This window comes from Ceratotherium simum, chromosome 24 (assembly GCF_057802395.1).
Source record: "Ceratotherium simum simum isolate JZ-2026a chromosome 24, ASM5780239v1, whole genome shotgun sequence".
In the NCBI taxonomy this organism is placed as follows: domain Eukaryota; kingdom Metazoa; phylum Chordata; class Mammalia; order Perissodactyla; family Rhinocerotidae; genus Ceratotherium; species Ceratotherium simum.
In genome coordinates this window covers 4096618-4116287 of record NC_141923.1, presented here as the reverse complement: position 1 = coordinate 4116287, position 19670 = coordinate 4096618, and the positions used below count along the sequence as shown (strand labels likewise).

General features: G+C 44.5%; 1 protein-coding gene across 2 annotated transcripts in view; it reads left to right on the top strand.

The window, feature by feature from the left end:
- The first annotated feature begins 4957 nt into the window (after window positions 1-4957).
- The window catches only part of RCOR1 (REST corepressor 1), a 127101-nt gene continuing 112388 nt past the window's right edge, over window positions 4958-19670 (top strand). Inside the window, exons 1-2 of one of the 2 annotated variants that reach the window (XM_087447908.1) lie at window positions 4958-5467; window positions 5550-5609. In XM_087447908.1, the coding sequence (XP_087304034.1) occupies window positions 5179-5467; window positions 5550-5609 (349 nt within the window). In that variant the 5' untranslated portion in view covers window positions 4958-5178. The remainder of the gene's footprint in view (window positions 5468-5549; window positions 5610-19670) is intronic. The other variant, XM_087447907.1, reaches the window with a different exon arrangement.

The following is a 19670-nucleotide window of genomic DNA, read 5'->3' as shown; positions in this document are numbered from 1 at the left end:
TTCAGATACTTTACTCATTTTAAAATTGGGTTATTCATCTTTTTATTATTGAGTTGTGATAGTTCTTTATATATTCTGGATAAGGTCCCTTACCAGCCATGATTTGTAAATATTGTCTCTTAATTGTGTGGACTGTCTTTTTTCACTTTCTTGATGGTATTGTTTTCTACACAAAAGTTTTTAAAGTCCAATTTATCTATTTTTTCTTTTGTTCCTTATGCCTTTGGAATTGTATTTAATAAACCTTTGCCTAAGTCAAAGTCATGAAGATTTACTCCTGTGTTTTATAGTTTTAGCTCTTACTGTTACGTCTATGACCTCTGTTGAATTATTTGTTGAGTTATTAACACATTAAGTAACAAGATCTGGTGGCAGGTATTCTTCTGTGATTTTGGAGATGAGTGTACACACTGTTCTGAGATCTCTCCAACAACTGTAAGGTGATGGGACAGTACCATGATTTCTATGGATGACAGAGTTGCAGCCATTGCTAATAATGCCTACATTCATAATTGAAGAAAATGCTAGACTTAGTTAAAGGTTCATTTAAATAAAGCTGTAATTACCCCCCAGGTTCTTAGTTCCCCTGAATTCTATCCACAGATTGCAGGTTCAGAACTCCTGGGTTGGCTAAAATTCCTGCCCCAAGTCTCAGTTTCTGAAGAGTGTTTTGGGGGTTTGAACTCTCCCAGGACTGGCTTCAGGGCTGTTTTCCTGCCAGCCCCCTGCCCCAGGCAAACTCTGCCCTCTGCCTGGCTCCAGGCTTAGGGAACCTGTTCCTTGCCTAGCAGACTTTTCTAACAAGCCATCTAACAATACTAATACTAAAACTAAAAAAATAGCAGCGACAAGAATTATAAACACTGCGTGCAGAATCAGACAAGGCATCCTGCCCACATCCTCTCCCCCTGCCTCCCAGCCTTCCTAGGTCTCTGGTGAGGCACCTGCCTGCAGAGCTCTGTGGCTGAGAGTGCGGGCTGTGGTTCAGGGAGATTACTTCACCTCCAGGTGCCTCAGTTTCCTTAGCTAGACGGCGTGGATGAGCCAGTCATAACCGTGTTCACCTGATGGGATTATTGGGCAGATTGAAAGAGCTTCCGATTCCAACACTGAGAGCAGAATCAGGCAGTTACACCTTGAAGATATTAGCTGTTATTGTTAAGTCTTTCACAGGAGGCAGGAAGGTTTTATTTCCTCTGCCCGCATATTCTTTCTCTTGTTCTGCACCAGGTTAATGACTAATGATCTGTATTACTCAGGTTGAGTTGTAACAAATTCAAACTGCTCAATTTAAAAGGCCAGGATTTCAGGCCCAGTTTATGGGGTGTGGGGACGGTTCAAAAGATCTTATCAGGACTCAACCTTCCTTTTTCCGCAGACTGGTGGGGTAGCAAGGGCTCCCTGGAGCAGGGCCCAGACTGGAGGGGCCCACACAGCACGCCACAGAGCCTGAGCCAAGCGCCTCCTCCAGTTTCCAGCCCTGGGCACCAGGCCTGCCCGCCCTGGCTCTGCCCCTGCCCTGGAGGCTCTAGGCTTTCCCAGTCCTTAGGTCCTGAGTCCAGAGAGAGACAGAGAGAGAGGATCTCTTCTGAGTCCCAGAAAAACTTCTGGAAAGCGCCTTGTTGGGCTGGATAGGTCATGTGCCCATCCCCGAGCCAATCACTGTACACAGAGGGCTGGGGAGCTCTGATTGGTCAGGCCTGTGTCACGCGCTGGTCAGGGATGGGGGAAACCCCACCCAACCACCTGGAGGAGGATGTTGGGGAGGCGCTGCCTCCAGGGAGATGCTGGGCTGACAAATCCAAAAGGTCTCCTTTGTATGGCGTACTTCACGTCTAGGTCAGACCTCACGTGTTCCAGGAACCCTCCTCTCCCTGGGCCTGGCTCCTGCTCTGCGCACCGACAGCAGCTTGTATTCCCTGTATCATTCATTTCTCACTTAATATTTAATGAGCACCTACTATGCGGCAGACACAGAGAAGGGGGCCCAGGAGAAACCCCAACAATGACAGGTTGGAAGGAGGGGGTGTGGCCTGTGAGGGAGGAGGAGAACCAGGAGATGGAAACCAAGATCCGGAGAGGTGAGGGTGGACTCAGATGCTGCCAAGCTCAGTGAGGCCAAAAGGTGGCCGCTGGGAGGGAGCAGGGAGGCTGTGGGTGATCTTAGAGATGAGAGTGGGGACACAGCCCTGCTGGGGTGGGGTGAGGAGAGAATAGGAAGGGAGGGAGTGAAAAAGGCAGGTATAGATGCGTCTTTGGAGTTTTCGTTGGGGGAGTAGAAAATGGGGAGGAGGCTGAAGTGGCTTGGGAGCAAGGGAGAGTTTTCCCTTTTTTTGGAAAATGCTGACCCAGGGGCAAGAGAGAGGCTGAAGGCCCAGGAGAGCAGTGAGGGGAGGGAAGGAGGCGGGTGCCTGAGGGGGAGGCGGGTTCCAGGCAGGGCGATGTGTCTGCTAGGGGACTGGAAAATGAGAGAGATCCCATCTAATGGCTTCAGCTTTTCTTACTGAAGGATGAGGTGAGGTCGTTGCCTGGGAGTAAGGGCAGAAAGGGCTGTGGGAGGTGTAGGGAGAGGAGAGAAGGTGTGAAATCTTAGTCTCAGAGTGGGAGAGGCACCGAAAAACTCCGACAGGGCCACTGACGGTATGGATGGCCAGCTTAAAGTTGGAGATCCAAAATTCCCAATCAGAAGGGTTGGGTGTGGCCCCCCACCCCCCAAGCAATAGGCAGGGGTAGGAAGGGGGGTTTTCTTCAGGTTGGAGGGCTCCCTTTGGTGGAAGGAGACAGGAGCTGGAGAGATGGACTCTGAAAATTCACCAGACCAGGAGGTAGGCACTGTTATCTGTGTTTTACCAATGAGGAAGCTGAGACGGTGAAGGCTAATATAGCATCCATATGGTTTTGGGGTCAAACTAGAACAGGGCCTGGCACATGTTCAGGTAACTTAGCTGTTAATATTTGTTGAAAAAAGTGAATGCGTTGGACAGTCCAGTGATGTACCCACAGTCATAACCCAGCCAGGAAGTAGCCTCAACCTTGGGGTTTGGTGGGTGGGGCTGGTGGCCCCATGTGCTGTGGCATCCCTGCTGCCCTAATAAATGACTCAATATCACCTTTGTGCCCTTGTAGGCTAACCTTTCCAGAGTCTGTTGGTAAAACTCAGGAGACACCAAAGGAGAAGGGCAGAGTGCTTAGCCTCCAGATGAGTCACGGCCCTCAGCCAGGTGGCCCAGCCCCAGGGAATGCCACCTCTGGTTCCTAACCCTTGGCTTTGCTGTCTGCACCCTACCCAGGCAAGCTGTCTAGAGAATCCCAGGGGTAGGCACCTGCACTGCCTGGGGCTCTCCAAGGAGAGGGGCATCCTTTTAAGGAAAGTCCAGGAGCTGTGACCCTAAACTTGGTGGGGGCAGGGCTCCTCCACTGGGAGGGCTCCCAGCCCTGTTTCTTAAAGGCTACGGAGGCAGAAGTGAACGTGGTCACTTCATTGAAGTTAATGATGGTTCATGCTGCAGAAAATGTGAGAGAACACCCTGCTTATTTATTCAGGCTTTAAAACCATAAAACTCCAGATTTCTCCCTGTAGCTATTTATATCCTGTATTAAGCTCGGGCTCGAAACAAGTTAAAAGAAAAATAGCCATCCGCTACATAAAAAAAAAAAAATCGTTTATAGACCTTCTCTCGCCTCCTAATTACGTACGGACAGCGCGTCGTTTGGGGGCTTGCTGGGGGTGGGGCAGATACGGAGTCACACACTCCCCCTCGCCCCATCCAGCTATAAGGCAGCCCCTGGGCCGGCCGGTGGTCACTCTCCAGGACAGGATGTCTTGGGCTGGGTCGTGCTCTCCCTCGCCAGGTGCCCGGGGTGGAGTGGGGGAGGCAGGGCAGGCAACAGATCCGGAAAAGTGGCTCTTGCCTCGGAGGAAGTTGACCCTCCTCCCCTACCAAGGGTTTGGGATGAAAATAGCTTCTTCCTCTTTACCGTTCCTGGCCTCCAGCCCATTTCTGTAAGTCCCCCTCCCCATTTCTGTAAGTGCTCCCCTCCCCCCGGGACAGTTCGGTCCCTTCACTGATCTCTAAATGGCCATCGAGGATGGCAGAGACCTCGCGCCCGGACTCTGCGTCCGGGCAGGGGCCGCTCGGGACCCTCCCCTCCGGCCTCCGCAAACGCGGCGCGCCCGGCAATTCGGGCAATTGGGGCGACTTCCCACCTCCCCCACCTCATTAGCAGAAAGCTCCACAAACCCGAGCTTCCACAGTGCATCCTTTCCCTCCAGGGGAGACTGTCACCTGGGAACCCTGTCCCCTGCACCAGCGCTCCCCGGGACCTGAAACACCCTAATCCCCCTGAGAAAGGTGGGGGCGCAATTAGTTTCTTCCAATTAGTTTCCCGTCTTTGTATAGATCCCATTCAAACTGTGGAATGTAATCCTCCGCGCGAGGGGGAAAGTAGTCCCGACCTTGCATTCAATTTCTGTTCTCGTGTCGTGCATATTTTACTTTTTGAAGCCAAAAGAACTCTCAGTGGGGCCCTTCGGGGAATGTCGGGGCAGAGGCGACGGGGGGTGCGCGCCGGTGAGGAGGGCAGGGGCCGCGGCAGAGGGAGGGGGCGGGGAAGGCATCTAACTCCTCGCTATTGCCTAGAGAGATGGATCATGGGGCGTAGAGAGATTGCAAACCTCAAACCACGTACAGCGGGCGATACGCGTCAACCGAACCTGACCAACGGAAGCCCGGAGCCTCCCCCTCCCCGCTCGCTTGCCCCCGGTCCCTTGGACAGACGGGTGCGCGGAGCCAACCGGGCGGCCGCTCGCCTTCCAAATCCCACAAGAGCCAATGGGAGCGCGCGGGGGGCGGAGCCGTCCCGCGTCGGGTTGGGCTGCGCGCGGCTTACCCCCGCTCTTCCCAGGCCCCGCCCCCCCCTCCCGCTCGCTGCTCCCGGAGTAGTTAGTGCCAGTGAAGTGCGGGCGCCGATGAGAGCGAAAGTTGCGCTCGGCTCGGCACTGGGGGCTTGAAGCGGCTCCGCGCTCCGCCCGCCAGGGCCGCCCCCAGCGCCAACTCGCGCCCGCGGGCTCCTGCCGCGCGCCGGCCCCGCGCCCGCCCGCACCCCATCCCCCGGCCCGGCGCCCCTCCTCAGGAGCCGCGGGTCCCCGCCACTTTCGCCCGGCCCCGGCCCCTGCCGATGCCGGCCATGGTGGAGAAGGGCCCCGAGGTCTCAGGGAAGCGGAGAGGGAGGAACAACGCGGCTAGCGCGGCCGCCTCGGCCGCCGCCGCCTCCGCCTCGGCCGCCTCCGCCTCGCCCGCCGCGGCCGCCGCGGCCGCCGCCGCCTCCGCCTCGGCCGCCGCCTCGGCCGCCGCCGCCCCCAATAATGGGCAGAATAAAAGTTTGGCGGCGGCGGCGCCCAATGGCAACAGCAGCAGCAACTCCTGGGAGGAAGGCAGCTCGGGCTCGTCCAGCGACGAGGAGCACGGTAGGTGGCAGCCGCCCCGCGCCGCCCCCGCGCCCCCAGCCCGCCCCGCGCCCGCTGACCGCCGTGCTCTGCTTCCCCGCAGGTGGCGGCGGCATGCGGGTCGGACCCCAATACCAGGCGGTGGTGCCCGACTTCGACCCCGGTGAGTAGCGGCCCGGGCCAGCCGGCGGCGGGTGCGCCCCGGTCCCCAGCGCCCCGAGGGGGCGGGAGCCCTCGGACAACTTTCTTTTTTGTGTGTGTTCGCCCTGCCGTCCGCGGGGGGAACAGCAGGGCGAGAACGAGAAGGGAAACACACAAACGTGTGCTGCAAACGTGCCTGCGCGCACGGGGAGGGCCCGAGCCGCCCCAGCCGAGTGGGTGCCGCTGACCCCCTGCGCCCCCGGGGACTGGCGGCGGCGTCGGGGCGGCCACGCCTGGCCTAGGCTCCGGCGGTCCCGAATCCGCACGAGCCGCGCCTCGGTCCGGGTGGGGGTGGCAGTGCCGGCGAGTTGGCGCCTGCGAGCGCCCCGGACTTAGGACGCCGTGTGACCCGTTCTCCCCTACCCGGTGTTGTCCCCCGTGCCTTTTCCTTCTCCTGCCAGCCCCTGGGCTCCTGCTTGCCCCCGACTCCCCTCCTATCCCGAGGGCGAGTAGAATAATGACCCCGCAAAATCAGTTAATAAGAGAAGTGTGCTTCCCAGAGGGCGCCTGCCTGGGGAAGAGAGGCTTGTGGCACTTGGATTTTAGGACCTATTTGTAAGTGTGCGTGTATTTCCTTTTTTTTTTTCCCCCCTTTTTTTCTTGAAGGAAGGGGTTGTGAAAGAATAGAACCTTCAGAAGCTTTAGCCTAGCAAATGGTTTCCATCTCCAAGAAATGCTTACACCCTAGAATGAACATTTACTTCCCTTGCTGCTAGTCTGTGTGGAAGCAAATTTAAAGTGGTACCAGAAAAAATCCAATCAGACAAAGGAATTCGTCAGATTTTAATACATGAGATTCTAGGCCGTCTCCGTGTGAGACTGTCTTTAAAGATTGTTGGCATAGAAAATGTTTGAAAGGACGTGGGTTTCATTTCAGAAATAAAATTCAAAAGAGAATCTTGTGGAACTGGAGTTAACAGTTCTCCTGGTTGGAGGGCTTTAGAGCTCGAGGTTCTCTATGTAGGTTACACCACTAGTTTCTGTGAGAAAATAAGTGCATAAATGCTTTTCCTTGGAAACAAGACTGCAGAAAATTGCAAGGATCTAGTCCTTGAAAAAGGCGATTGCTCTTAAGCTGTTAAGGTACTAAACTCTGAGTGTTCTTTGAAGTGAAAATGCATGGGGATCCCTGAGTGAGCTCCTGGGGCACTCTGGAAATAAATCTTTCCCTTCTAAATTTTGGTCTGTTGATTTAAATCTCTTAAATTTATGTAGTGTAACACCCAGGTTTGTGTTCTTTTTAAACTCATGTTAGTTTCCCCTTCCCCCACATCTTCCTTTTTTGGTAGTCACTTCTCAGAGTGACAGGATAGGGCTAGGAGACCAGGCTTCTTCTCCATTCCTTGGTTGGCCACCAGGGGAAGCATACTGTTTTTTGGTTACAGTTGACCCTATCTTCATTTTGTAGGTCAAGTCCATCTTTGTTTTAATACGCAGAATGTAAAGCAAAGTTTGTCACCAGGTTTCCCCCACATATTTTTAAAAATCAACTTGAGCAAATCTTTTAGTTTTAGTATGTTGGTCAATTTTTGATACGTTTTGGTTATGTTAGTTTTGAAAGCTTTATTTAAATACGTTGGAGGGGCCGGCCCTGTGGCGCAGGCGGTTAAGTGCGCACGCTTCGCTGCAGCGCTCGGACCCCCGGGCGCGCACCGACGCCCGGCTTGTCAGTCCATGCTGTGGCGGCGTCCCATATAAAGTGGAGGAAGATGGCATGGATGTTAGCCCAGGGCCAGTCTTCCTCCGCAAAAAAAAAAAAAAAAGAGGATTGGCAGTTGTTAGCTCAGGGCGGATTTTACTCATAAAAAAAAATATGTTGGATGTGACTAAAGAAAAGGGCATATGGACAGCAACAACAAGAATTAGATTTCTGACGTTCTTCTCAAGATTGCTGTGTAGCTCTGCATTGTTAGTCAGGAACCTGACTTCTTTGGAGTTGTTCTCTTCATCGAAACAGCAAATGTAATAGGATCATACTTTGAGCTGTCATTGCATTTTTGATGGAATAGGTACAAGTATAAATTTGCTAGACACTTGCCATTCTAAAAGCTAAAACATCATACATGTTCTGCTCCATAGTCTTACTGCTAATTCATTGGGTCTTGGTGTTAACATTTCCAAATTTCCTATTTTGTGTTTGTTTTAATTTGAAAGGGAATCTAACTGCTATGAAACAATTTCAGACTGTTTTGCCAATCTGAGCAGTGGGACACATTCCCAGATATGGCTGAAAATTGTGGGATGTTACTATTTCCTAGTGATTTTTTTTTTTTTTAGGTGTGTGCACGTATAACTTAAGATCTAAGGGAAGAGAAGACTTCCATTTTGGAATAGAAATGGTATACCATGTTTGTTTCATGGCAAAAAATTTTTTTTGTAGGTCTTGAGACTTAAGACAGGTTCTTTCCATGAGTACAAGTTAGAAATAATGTGGAATTGAGATTGTGATTGTTAATGCTTTTTCTCTCTCTCTGCCTGAGTTTTGAATTTATCTTTTGTTTTTTAACCAGAATTTGGACAGGTGAGTGTGAACTTGTCAGAAAGCCTTTTTTAAAAAACTATTTCTTTTTTTTTTTTTTTTAAAGATTTTATTTATTTTATTTTTCCCCCCAAAGCCCCAGTGGATAGTTGTGTGTCGTAGCTGCACATCCTTCTAGTTGCTGTACATGGGACTCGGCCTCAGGATGAACGGAGAAGTGGTGCCTCGATGCGCACCCGGGATCCGAACCCGGGCCACCAGCATCGCAGCGCGCGCACTTAACCACCAAGCCACAGGGCCGGCCCTAAAAAACTATTTCTGATAAAGATGTGAATGGAAGAAGTTGATTTTATTTATCCACAGTATTCCAACTTGACCCTATTTAGCTTTAAAAACAAATGGTTGAAACTAGGACCACCTGATACTCCTTATATAGTCCAAGGAAGATTCATTTAGTCGTCCCTCACAAATAGTGTGTGAAGTAGATAGAGCTGTAGTCCTAAAATGCTAATTCAGTTCTTATAACCTAACTGAGACCTAGACTAGATCAGTGGACTATGGCATTACTTGGTAATTAAAATACCATCTGTTTATAATGATAGAAAAAGTTTTATCAATTAGATTTAAGAACAAAGACCAGAATGCAATTCTGGACCTTTAACTTGGGCTTTGTTCTCATGTCGTGTCCAGACTGTCTTTCCATACTGAGTGCTGTAGCAAATGCTGAGTTGTCATTATTTCTTTTAGAATTTAGTAATCATAGAATACAGTAAGAGGGAGGAATGCGTATTCTATCTTACCTCTGGGTAGTTATTTCCTACACTTGTGGAGCATAATTTATTTTGAAATGAGTAGTGTTTTTCTGGACAAAAATGTGAATGTTCCCTTGATCCTACCAATAGGCATACAGAGGAGGAATCTCTAGCCTCTATATTTCCTTGATCATTTGTTTGGTACTCTTCCTCTTTGTTGTCTTCTAGCTAGAGGAACACAGTGACAGGATTTTAAGGTTGACTCAAGTTGTTCTTTGTTTTCTGAAGCAGGTATTGTTATGAAAACTTCTTTCCAAGTTGGTTTTCAGTATCACAGTTCACTAATAGTAACATTAAGACTCTTACAGGGGCCGGTCCGGTGGTGCAAGTGGTTAAGGGCGCGCGCTCCGCTGCGGCGGCCTGGGGTTCGCTGGTTCGGATCCCGGGCGCGCACCGACACACTGCTTGTCAAGCTATGCTGTGGCGGCGTCCCATATAAAGTAGAGGAAGATGGGCATGGATGTTAGCCCAGGGCCAGTCTTCCTCAACAAAAAGAGGAGGATTGGCAGATGTTAGCTCAGGGCCAATCTTCCTCATGAAAAAAAAAAACAGACTCTTACAGATGAGGAAACGTTAATGGTAAAATTTTTGAGGTAATAGTCCTATAAACATGTATCCTATATTTGGAACATTGAATCCAATATATTTAATCAGATTTGAAAATTTGTGATTGTCAGTGGCTCAACTGTCACTTCAGAGTTGACTTGTATTAATAAAATGTGTTATGCTTTAGTGTGGAATAGTTTTACTGAACAGGGTGTCTTGACCTGCTTTTCATTTCTTTTTACTTTTTCCCTTTTTGAACACATTATTTTCTATGACTTAGTTTCATTGTAAAAATCAGTTTTATAGATAACCTAAAATTCATAAGTTATGGTGAATGCTTTGTGATTTAAACATACTTTGAGGCAATGTTCACCCAAACAAGAGGTCAGGGTAATGATAAATCCTCTGAGTGGTCACCTTCTTTAAGTAGTGTGGTAGGGAGACACCGAAAGCTGGTTGTCAGGAGATTGAATGCCTGGTCTCTCTGACTAAGAAGGTGATAGAAGGTAGAGCTGGTCATTTTATCCCTAGGAGCCTCAGTTTCCTCAATCATGAATCAGGGGTTCTTCTCATCACTAATAGTCTGTGATTATGTTAGTTATAGTCATCTTTTTAAATTTCATGTTTCTTTCAAAGACAATGTAGAGGGCCGGCCCCGTGGCTTAGCGGTTAAGTGCACACGCTCCACTACTGGCGGCCCGGGTTTGGATCCTGGGTGCGCACCGACACACCGCTTCTCTGGCCATGCTGAGGCCGCGTCCCACATACAGCAACTAGAAGGATGTGCAGCTATGACATACAACTATCTACTGGGGCTTTGGGGGAAAAATAAATAAATAAATTAAAATTATATATATATAAAAAAAAGGCAATGTAGAGTAGACTGTGAGACCTTGGGCTGGAGAATCATCAAACCTGAGTTCCCATCCTGGCAGTGCCTCTGGCTGGCTGTATGTTGACCCTGGGGAAGTTACTTCATTTTTGCCTTCATCTGTAAAAGAGAGATAATAGAACTTCTTCCTTGAGAGAAGGAATTAACTGAGCTAATACGTGCCCAGTGCCTGGCACACAGTGTTTTCTGCTATCCTTATTCTAATTATCATTCATGTAACTTAAGTTGCCAAGTAGTGTTCCCTGCATTGCCTGCTTTACTGCGTAGGTAAGACTGGATTATAACGAACCCATTGATTTGAGTGCAAATCATGCACTGAGATATTTGAAGATGATTGCTTTTATGTTACACCTACCTGCTGCAATTTAGGTGAATATCCTTTCCTGAAAGAGAGAGAACTAGTCCAAAACGTTTGTATAGCAGAAAAGAACACTGCAGTCCAGAGAGAATAGGTAAAACTGTTCAGATCAAGTTTCTAGATAGTACAAAAGAAACCTTGAATCCATTCCTGGGCCAGGATAAGTACATATTAGTGAGGTTCTGAGTTAGGGAGTTTTTGCTCTAAACTTCCAAGTTCTTGTCTTTGAGAGTTAATACTTTCAAGGTGGGGTTCTTCTACCACAGTACTCCCTTCCATGGTTGATGACTGTGATTCAAAGGTTAGCTGGTTGAGGCTAACCAGAGCAGAGTTGTTTTAAAAGCAACGTTAAAGGTCATTTGTATTAAAGAAATTTAGGCTTACTCTGAGAAAGCTATTTTCCTTGGTGTTACTAAGTTCTGTGGGGCGATGTAGTTGAAAAAAATCTTAGTCTTTGGAGATGAAACGTCAAAGTTCTATCCAAGTTACTGTATTCTTCCCCAGTTCATCATACTTTTTATATTTTCCTCTCTGCTATGTAGATTGTTGTAATTAATTTATAGTTTAACCCTCACTTTCTTATGAGCCTTTCTTCAGAGGTTCCAGGCATAATGTAAAAGAAATAAGGCTTCTATTTGTCCCCTTACTCTGATGGAACACAGTGATCCTTGGTAAGGAGTATGTGTTAAGTTAGAATTTACATTCAAAACCGAGAACATGAAATCACTTTCTGGGAGAGAGAATCTCTGTAGCAACACAGTAAAAGTCTGAATAAGATAGGAGTTGGGGTTGAATGCTGATTCAGTGATTTGGACTGAGTTAATTCTTACAGGTTTAAATAGCAATTGTGGAAAATATTTGTGACCTTAGAAATGGTAGGAGTATAGTTGCAGCATAGCAATTTCTTCTGTTTTGTGTTCTGGGAGTTTTATTAATACATATATCTAACCTTTGGTTGAGTTTGATGGTTTCTTTTGTTGATTTTTTAAAATGGAATATTTTAAAGTTGGCTTAAGATGGCAAAAAGTAGGGCCGGCCCCGTGGCTTAGCGGTTAAGTGCGTGCGCTCCGCTGCTGGCGGCCCGGGTTTGGATCCCGGGCGTGCACCGACACACCGCTTCTCTGGCCATGCTGAGGCCGCGTCCCACATACAGCAACTAAAAGGATGTGCAGCTATGACATACAACTATGTCCGGGGCTTTGGGGGAAAAATAAATAGAATCTTTAAAAAAAAAAAAGATGGCAAAAAGTATTTTGCTAAAATGTTTGAGAGAAATATTTTAAAATAACATTAAATGTCATTTAGATGAAATGTTAACAGTTAGCCCTAAAACTCCTATTTTTTTCAAATTAGTCAAATTCTTTAGAGATGTGGATCTTAGTAAAAATCGTACACTAGACATAATTCTTTGAAATTTTTGAATTTTCCCTCACAGTAATTAGAAAATTGTAATGTCTGTCTAATCCAACCTTTCTGTCTTCTAGATGAAGAAAATAAGGCCTGGAGAGAGAAAGTGTATTTGTCTGTCTTTCAGTACCTAATCATTAAAAGTATCTTGGGGTAGGCTTGAGGCCATATGAGGCCCAACTTCAAACTTTCAGTGTTTTATTTTTTATTTTTTGTGAGGAAAATCAGCCCTGTGCTAACATCTGCCAATCCTTTTTTTTTTTTTTTGCTGAGGAAGACTGGCGCTGGGCTAACATCCGTGCCCATTTTCCTCCGCTTTATATGGGACGCCGCCACAGCATGGCTGGCCAAGCGTCACGTCGGTGCGCACCTGGGATCCGAACTGGCGAACCCCGAGCTGCGGCAGTGGAGTGTGCGCACTTGACCGCTTGTGCCACCCGGCCGGCCCCAAACTTTCAGTGTTTTAGAGCTTTGTTACTGGGTGTGGTGATTGGGAACAGTAATATGCGTCCATATAGAACCAGAAGTAAGATTTAAACTTTTAAAAATTGAAGTGACTAGATAGTTACTGTGCATAATTTGAATGTCTTTGCAAATTACCGTAATGTAGGATAGAATTGTAAAGATAGAGTTACTAAAAATAAAAACATTCAAATAGAACCGAAAATAATGTGTACAATTATGTACCCACCACTGTGATTAAACACTGTTAATATTAGGCCGTATTTGCTTCAGGTGCAGCTAAAGGCTCATTCCCCCACTCTCAACTTCACTAATTTGAAGTTGATTTATGTTATTCCTATGATAGTTTGTTTGTATCCTCTGAGAAGGAGGTGCCGAGGTAGAGTTAGGTGTGCAAGAGATTCCTAGGGGGTAAGTGCCTGTGAAAGATACAGAGGAGAGGAAGTAAGTTAGGTGGCAGAAGCTTTCAGAATGGATGTAGGTGTGACATCTATGAAGGAAAACAGAGAAGGAAGGACGATTGATGATTGGATCAAGGAGCCTAAGGTTGCAGTGCAGCTTGGAGGAAATCTCAGCCAGAGCAGAGAAAGTTAGAGGAGTCGCTTGGGGAGGAAGGGCCTTGCTCTAGAATGCCTGTGGTGTGAATGCTGCAGTAGATCCCAAAGGTGGCTGGCAGCTGGCACTGTCAGCTAATTACACTCCTTTCAGCACTTTCTCTCCTGAAGGGAAATCTGAGTGGCACACTCTCAAGGCCATCAGAATTCCCATGCATATTTCTCTACTTCAGTACATACTTACGTATGATAAACAGTGTTTTGTTACTGTCAAAATCTTTTTGCAAATAGAATTATTTGTGCATATCCATTTGCTTTGATGCTTTCCGAACAAGTACATTTCCACTAACAAGGCACACGAATTTCTTATCTTCACCTAATCTTCACTATGATGTTATATTTATTAACTTTTTGCAATGCTATCCTTTTGTGATTTATGTTGGCATTTTTCTAATTACTGGTGAAATTAAATGTCTTTGTATGTGTTTTTTGGCTACTCAGGTTCCTACTTTGAATATATCTTTTGTTATTTTTCTATAGCGTGTTGGTCTTTTTCTTACTGATTTGTGAGTTCTATATATATTTGGATATTAATCTTCTGTTAGGGTTGCATATATAGAGTTTTTGTTTTTTCTTTAGTGTGGGGGGTTGATTGAGTTTCTTTGATTAGAAGGAATAAAAATATATCCTTGGTTGGGTATATTTCTGCTCAAAGACTGGCCTTGGTACAGAGCCCCTGTAATATTTGTCCTGATTTCTAAGATGAATGTCACTGAGAATTGACACCTTTTTTGTTTTGGTTCAGTGTTATTCAGTTGATTTGGTGTACTAACTGTTAACCGATTGACCCAAATTACAGTGCTTGATAACTTGAAAAGCTCTGATTTAATTTCTATCCAGCATGTAGTTATAGCAGTATACTAGTTAGAGGTTAAAGTTATGGCTTTAGTTCCCGTAATGGTCAATTAGTTTGCTAAAAAAGGTTAAGGTGCTGTGGACTAAAACTAAATTCAGCTGTCTTATGGATTTGCCACTGATTATAAGGGAATAGGCGAGCGTGTGGTTGGGGAAGTACAACTTGTTGTCACCAACAGAAAACCCTCAAAGGAATGATCTATCAATGTGTGCAGGTCAGTGTGTGCTTATTATGTGCCAGGCTGGTTTGAACACAATCACAACAGTCATTTGAGGTAAAATTATCTCCATTTTCCAGATGAGGAAACAGAGGCACCAAGAGGCTTATTGTCGTGGTTCAACCTAATAACTTACCCAAGGAAACCCGTTTTAAGATGCCATCAGTTGTAAGATACACCATTATTTTATATATCACTAAGAAAGGAAAAACACCAAGATACCCTTAATTGTAAGTTGCAGTCAGATTTCACTCTAGAGTTTTTCAGGGAGAGTCAGCCAGAAATCCTCTTTAGGAAAAAACACTTAGTGGGCCGGCCCCGTGGCTTAGCGGTTAAGTGCACACGCTCTGCTGCTGGTGGCCCGGGTTCGGATCCCGGGCGCGCACTGACGCACCGTTTCTCCTGCCATGCTGAGGCCATGTCCCACATACAGCAACTAGAAGGATGTGCAGCTATGACATACAACTATCTACTGGGGCTTTGGGGGGAAAATAAATAAAAAAAATTATTAAAAAAAAAAACAAAACGCTTAGGAGCAGTGCGTTATAGGATCAATAGATTAGTTGTTTCCGTGTGGTCCCAGGTGTCCTGGAGTTTTATGATTAGAGTTACCGGCGCCTGCTTCATATCCGTTCCTGGCAGTGAAAACACAGATGAAATGGAAGGTATCTGGCTTGGTTGATTGGAGCAAATTGGAGTAAGTTGCTTTACTCCTGCATGTATGTTGAAATAGTCATCTTCAGAGCTTAAAATACCATTACAGTTTTTTTTGAGGGGAGCGATTGATTTCTTGTGATTTTATGACTTAAGGTTACAAAGGACAGTGTTATGTTGGCTACCTTTTAGTTTATAACATTGAAATATCTTCTATCTTGCGCTCCCCCCATGTCTTTTTCTACAGGTTTACATTGAACTTGAGCTGTGGAATGAATTTAAGAACCATGTCTTTTTTTTTTTTTTTTTAATAATTTTTATTTATTTATTTATTTTCCCCCAAAGCCCCAGTAGATAGTTGTATGTCATAGCTGCACATCCTTCTAGTTGCTGTATGTGGGATGCGGCCTCAGCATGGCCAGAAGAAGCGGTGTGTCGGTGCACGCCCGGGATCCGAACCCGGGCCGCCAGCAGTGGAGTGCACTCACTTAACCACTACGCCACGGGGCCAACCCTAAGAACCATGTCTTGATTAAGGTGTGAAATGATGCACAAATTAAAATATCTACGAGAGTATTTTTAAAAACCCTTGATTTCACCTGTACAGCTCTCTGGTTATTATTGTTCAGCAACTAATTTCCATCCCTTGCACATTTTTCCCATCCTCCCTCTCAAAAAAATAAAAAACCAACCCTGGGCCCCCCCACCCCCCAACCCAAAGTGTATATTTCTTGGTGTTATTGGTGAATTTTGTTCTATTTTTCAGAGACCATAGTATACTTAAAATTGCAAGCCTTATTCTGCCATGTTTGATCATTTGATCATAGTGTAATTTAACTAAGGACTGATTTTTGTCTGCCCAGAGCCTCAAGACTTGCTTTGTATTTAAACTGAGGACATTTAGGTGTCTCTGCTCTTCTGGGAGCTAGTGGTATCATGTACTTCTGCTTTCTTTTAATAGTTATTTATTTTATTTTATTTATTTATTTATTTATTTATTTTTTCGTGGGGAAGATCAGCCCTGAGCTAACATCCATGCCAGTCCTCTTTTTGCTGAGGAACACTGGCCCTGGGCTAACATCCATGCCCATCTTGCTCCACTTTATATGGGACGCCGCCACAGCATGGCCTGACAATTGGTGCATTGTTGCGCGCCCAGGATCCGAACCCGGACGACCAGCAGCAGAGCGCGCACGCTTAACCGCTATGCCACCAGGCCGGCCCCTACTTCTGCTTTCTTTAAGGGTGGTAGCATAGTTTTTTGAGCCACCAATGCAGGTTTAAATGTCTTAGGGTTTATCTTCTACTAACTTGTCATAGTTGAATGTGGTTCTGAGTTTAATAAGAACATGTGCTTGTTTTGACTGACTTTCCTTTAGTAGGCTTTTTGTAATGGACATTTGATAATTAGGCACCAAGTTCATTTATTTAAGAAATGGAAACTCAAGGAAAAATGAGCTTTTAAATTGCAGTTAAAAGCTGATTTTCCCTCTTTTGTATGCCTTTCTTATAATGAATTTGTATGAATTAGAGATGTATATCTTGCTTAAATACATTCTTTAAAAAAATTTTTTTATCGAGATGAAATTCATAAAAATAAAATTAATCATTTTGAAGTGAACAATTCACTGGCATTTAGTACATTCACAGTGTTGTGCAACCACCACTTCATCCAGTTCCAAAACATTTTCATCACCCCAAAAGAAAATCTCATACCTATTAAGCAGTTGCTTCCCATTCCCCACTCTCCCCAACCCCTCATACATTGCTCAGGGCAGTGTACAGAGGGTACTATGAGACATGGGGTAGTGGTGGAGGGTGGAGAATTGAAGAAACCAGGAATGGTTATCCTTCTTTAGCAGTTTTATCTAGTGGCCAGGAAAGACTGCTTGATGGCCTTAAGTATGTAAAGGTTAATTAAAATTTTTGGGTTGGCTAAACATTCTATTCACTTGAACTTAAGGTATTTCTGTGCTGTTCTGCACATACACACACACTGTCTCTCTCAATGGAGATTACAATTCTTGTTTTACCTTTACTGGCATAGAAGTTTCTGGGCTTGGGGCTTGTTCTGCTTTCAAACTTAGCATGGATATAGTGAGATCAGGATAGCAGGAAGAGTAGAGTAAGTACCTAGCTAGTCTGGGCTTACTCAATACCAAGAAATAGTTTTAGATGAAATAGTCCTTTGAGCCAAGCCTTAAAAAAAAATGGGAGTTTTTCAGTGTTTATGATTTTTATGGTGTTTACTAATTAAAAAATTAATATTATATATGTTATAGATGTTAACATTATTTTGAAAATTCTACTTTTTCTTAAAGTTTCAATCTAGATTTTCTTTTTGTCTTGAGCTTCGTTGTCCAGTAGTGTAGCCACTAGCTATATGTAACTATATAAATTTATTAAAATTAAATAAAATTAAAAATTCAGTTCTGTCACACTAGCCACATTTCAAGTGCTCAGTAGACCTATGTAGCTACTGGCTAATGTAGTGGACAGTGCAGAATAGAACATTTCCATTATCCCAGAAAGTTCTGTTGGACAGCGCTGATCTTGACGTTCTCATGAATTGAAAGCTTCATTGTTTTTAATTTTTCTAAGTAGTTCAGAAGTTTTGCTGCTTTAATCAACGTGCATGGTGAAATGTGGTTTTGGTACAGCTGATAAATATTAGGATGGTTGTGTACTGAATTCCTCTAGTGGAGTATTTGTTAAAATATTGCTATTAAGGTATTCAAGGCTTCTTGAGAAAGCAAGCAGAAATGGAAAGCTTAGGAGAGCTTTGTTTTTTGAGGTGATTATTTAGTACCCAGTTAAACCAAAAAGATGATTAAGATGTATGGCTATATTGAAGATAAATGTAGGACTTTAAAAATCAACAATATGAAGCCTCAGCCTTGTCTTGAAAGATTAGGTTTTTAAAAACAGCCTTATTGAGGTATAATTGACATAAACTGTATATTTTTAAAGAATACAATTACAGATATATTAGGCTGCTTAAAGTCCCATTGCTTACTGATGCTCTGTTTGGTCTTTTTTTCTGTTTCATTTTGAATATTTTCTATTGCTATATCTTTAAGTTCAGTAATCTTTTCTTTTGCAGTGTCTAATATATTTTATTATATTACATTATAATATGTGTTATATATAATAGATTGTAATATATACAATATTATATTTAGTATATTTTTCATCTCAGACATAGCTTTCATATCTGGAAGTTTGATTTGGGTCTTTTTAAAAAATATATTTCAGTTGCTTAACATATTCAGTCTTTCCTTTAACTTCTTGAACATGTTGAAATACAGTTATAATTGTTTCAATGCCCTTGTCTACTAATTCTGTCATCTGTGTCATTTCTGGGTCTGTTTCAACTGATTGATTTTTCTCCTCACTATGGGTTGTCTTTTCCTGCTTCTTTGCTTGTCAGGTAATTTTTGTTTGGATGCCAGACATTATGAATTTTACTTTGATGGATGTTGGATATTTTTGTGTTCCTATAAATATTCTTGAGCTTTGTTCTGGAACATGGTTAAGTTCCTTAGAAATAGTTTGTTAATTTCACATCCCATTTTTAAGCTTTGTTAGGTGGGATCAGAGCAGCATTTAGTCTAGGGCTAATTATTTCTGGCTGCTGAGCTAATACCCTTCTGAATACTCTACCTAATAGTCTGTGAATTCTGAGGTTTTCCACTCTGGCTGTTGGGAACAGGCACTTTTCTTGGCCCTTGTGAGCCTCATGGATTGTTCTCTTTTATTCTTTTGGGTGCTTCTTTATCCAGAAACTCCAAATATTTTCTTCACAGGCGTGTGCTAATCAGTACTATGCTGAATACTTAAGGAGGACCCTTAATAGTTCTCTGGAGTTCTCTTTCTGTGCAGCTCTCTCTTTTCTGATATTCTGACCTACAGACTCTAGTTGCATTGTCTTCCCTGGACTCAACTTGTCTCCTCACCTCAGGGAGACTGCCTGATGTTCCGCAGGTTCCCCCTCCCTGTGCTGCTGCCAGTTGGAAACTCTCTCCAGGCAATAAACTGGGGCAGTTGTAAGATTTACTTCATTTGTTTCCCATCTCTCGGGGATCGCTGTACTTTGTTGCTTGTTGTCCAACATCTTGAAAACTGTTGCTATTTATCAGATATTTAGTTGTTTGAGATATTTGTCAGGTTTTTAGTTGTTGTAGACAAAGGTAAATCTGGTTCATGTCACTCTACCTTGGCTGGAAGCAAAAGTCTCGATTTTTTTTTAAAAAGGAAGGAAGAGGAATTGGTTAGATTCCCTTTTTGGTAGAAAATATGTGTTTATATGTTCTTTTACCCCAAATCTATTTGGTTTCTTCTTGAAGTTGTTATGGCTTTTAAACTTTTAAATTTGGGATTTATGTTCATGGAAACATTCTGTAAATAGAATAATAATGCTTTTAGAAACCAGAATACCAGATTTTATGTTTTTATATAGCTACTGTTCATTTCAATATTCGTGATAAAGTGCTCAGTCTGATCTACCTGCTCACTGAAATCTGATGATTCTAGCTCAGAATTTTCCAAAAGAGGATAGTTTTTTTGAATTCACTATTCTTTACAAAATACATTATTTAAAACTTATTACTTCTAATTAATGTACTTCTCTCCCCACCCCCCCCCCCACCCCCTCCCCGCAAAGCCCCAGTAGATAGTTGTACGTCATAGTTGCACATCCTTCTAGTTGCTGTATGTGGGACACGGC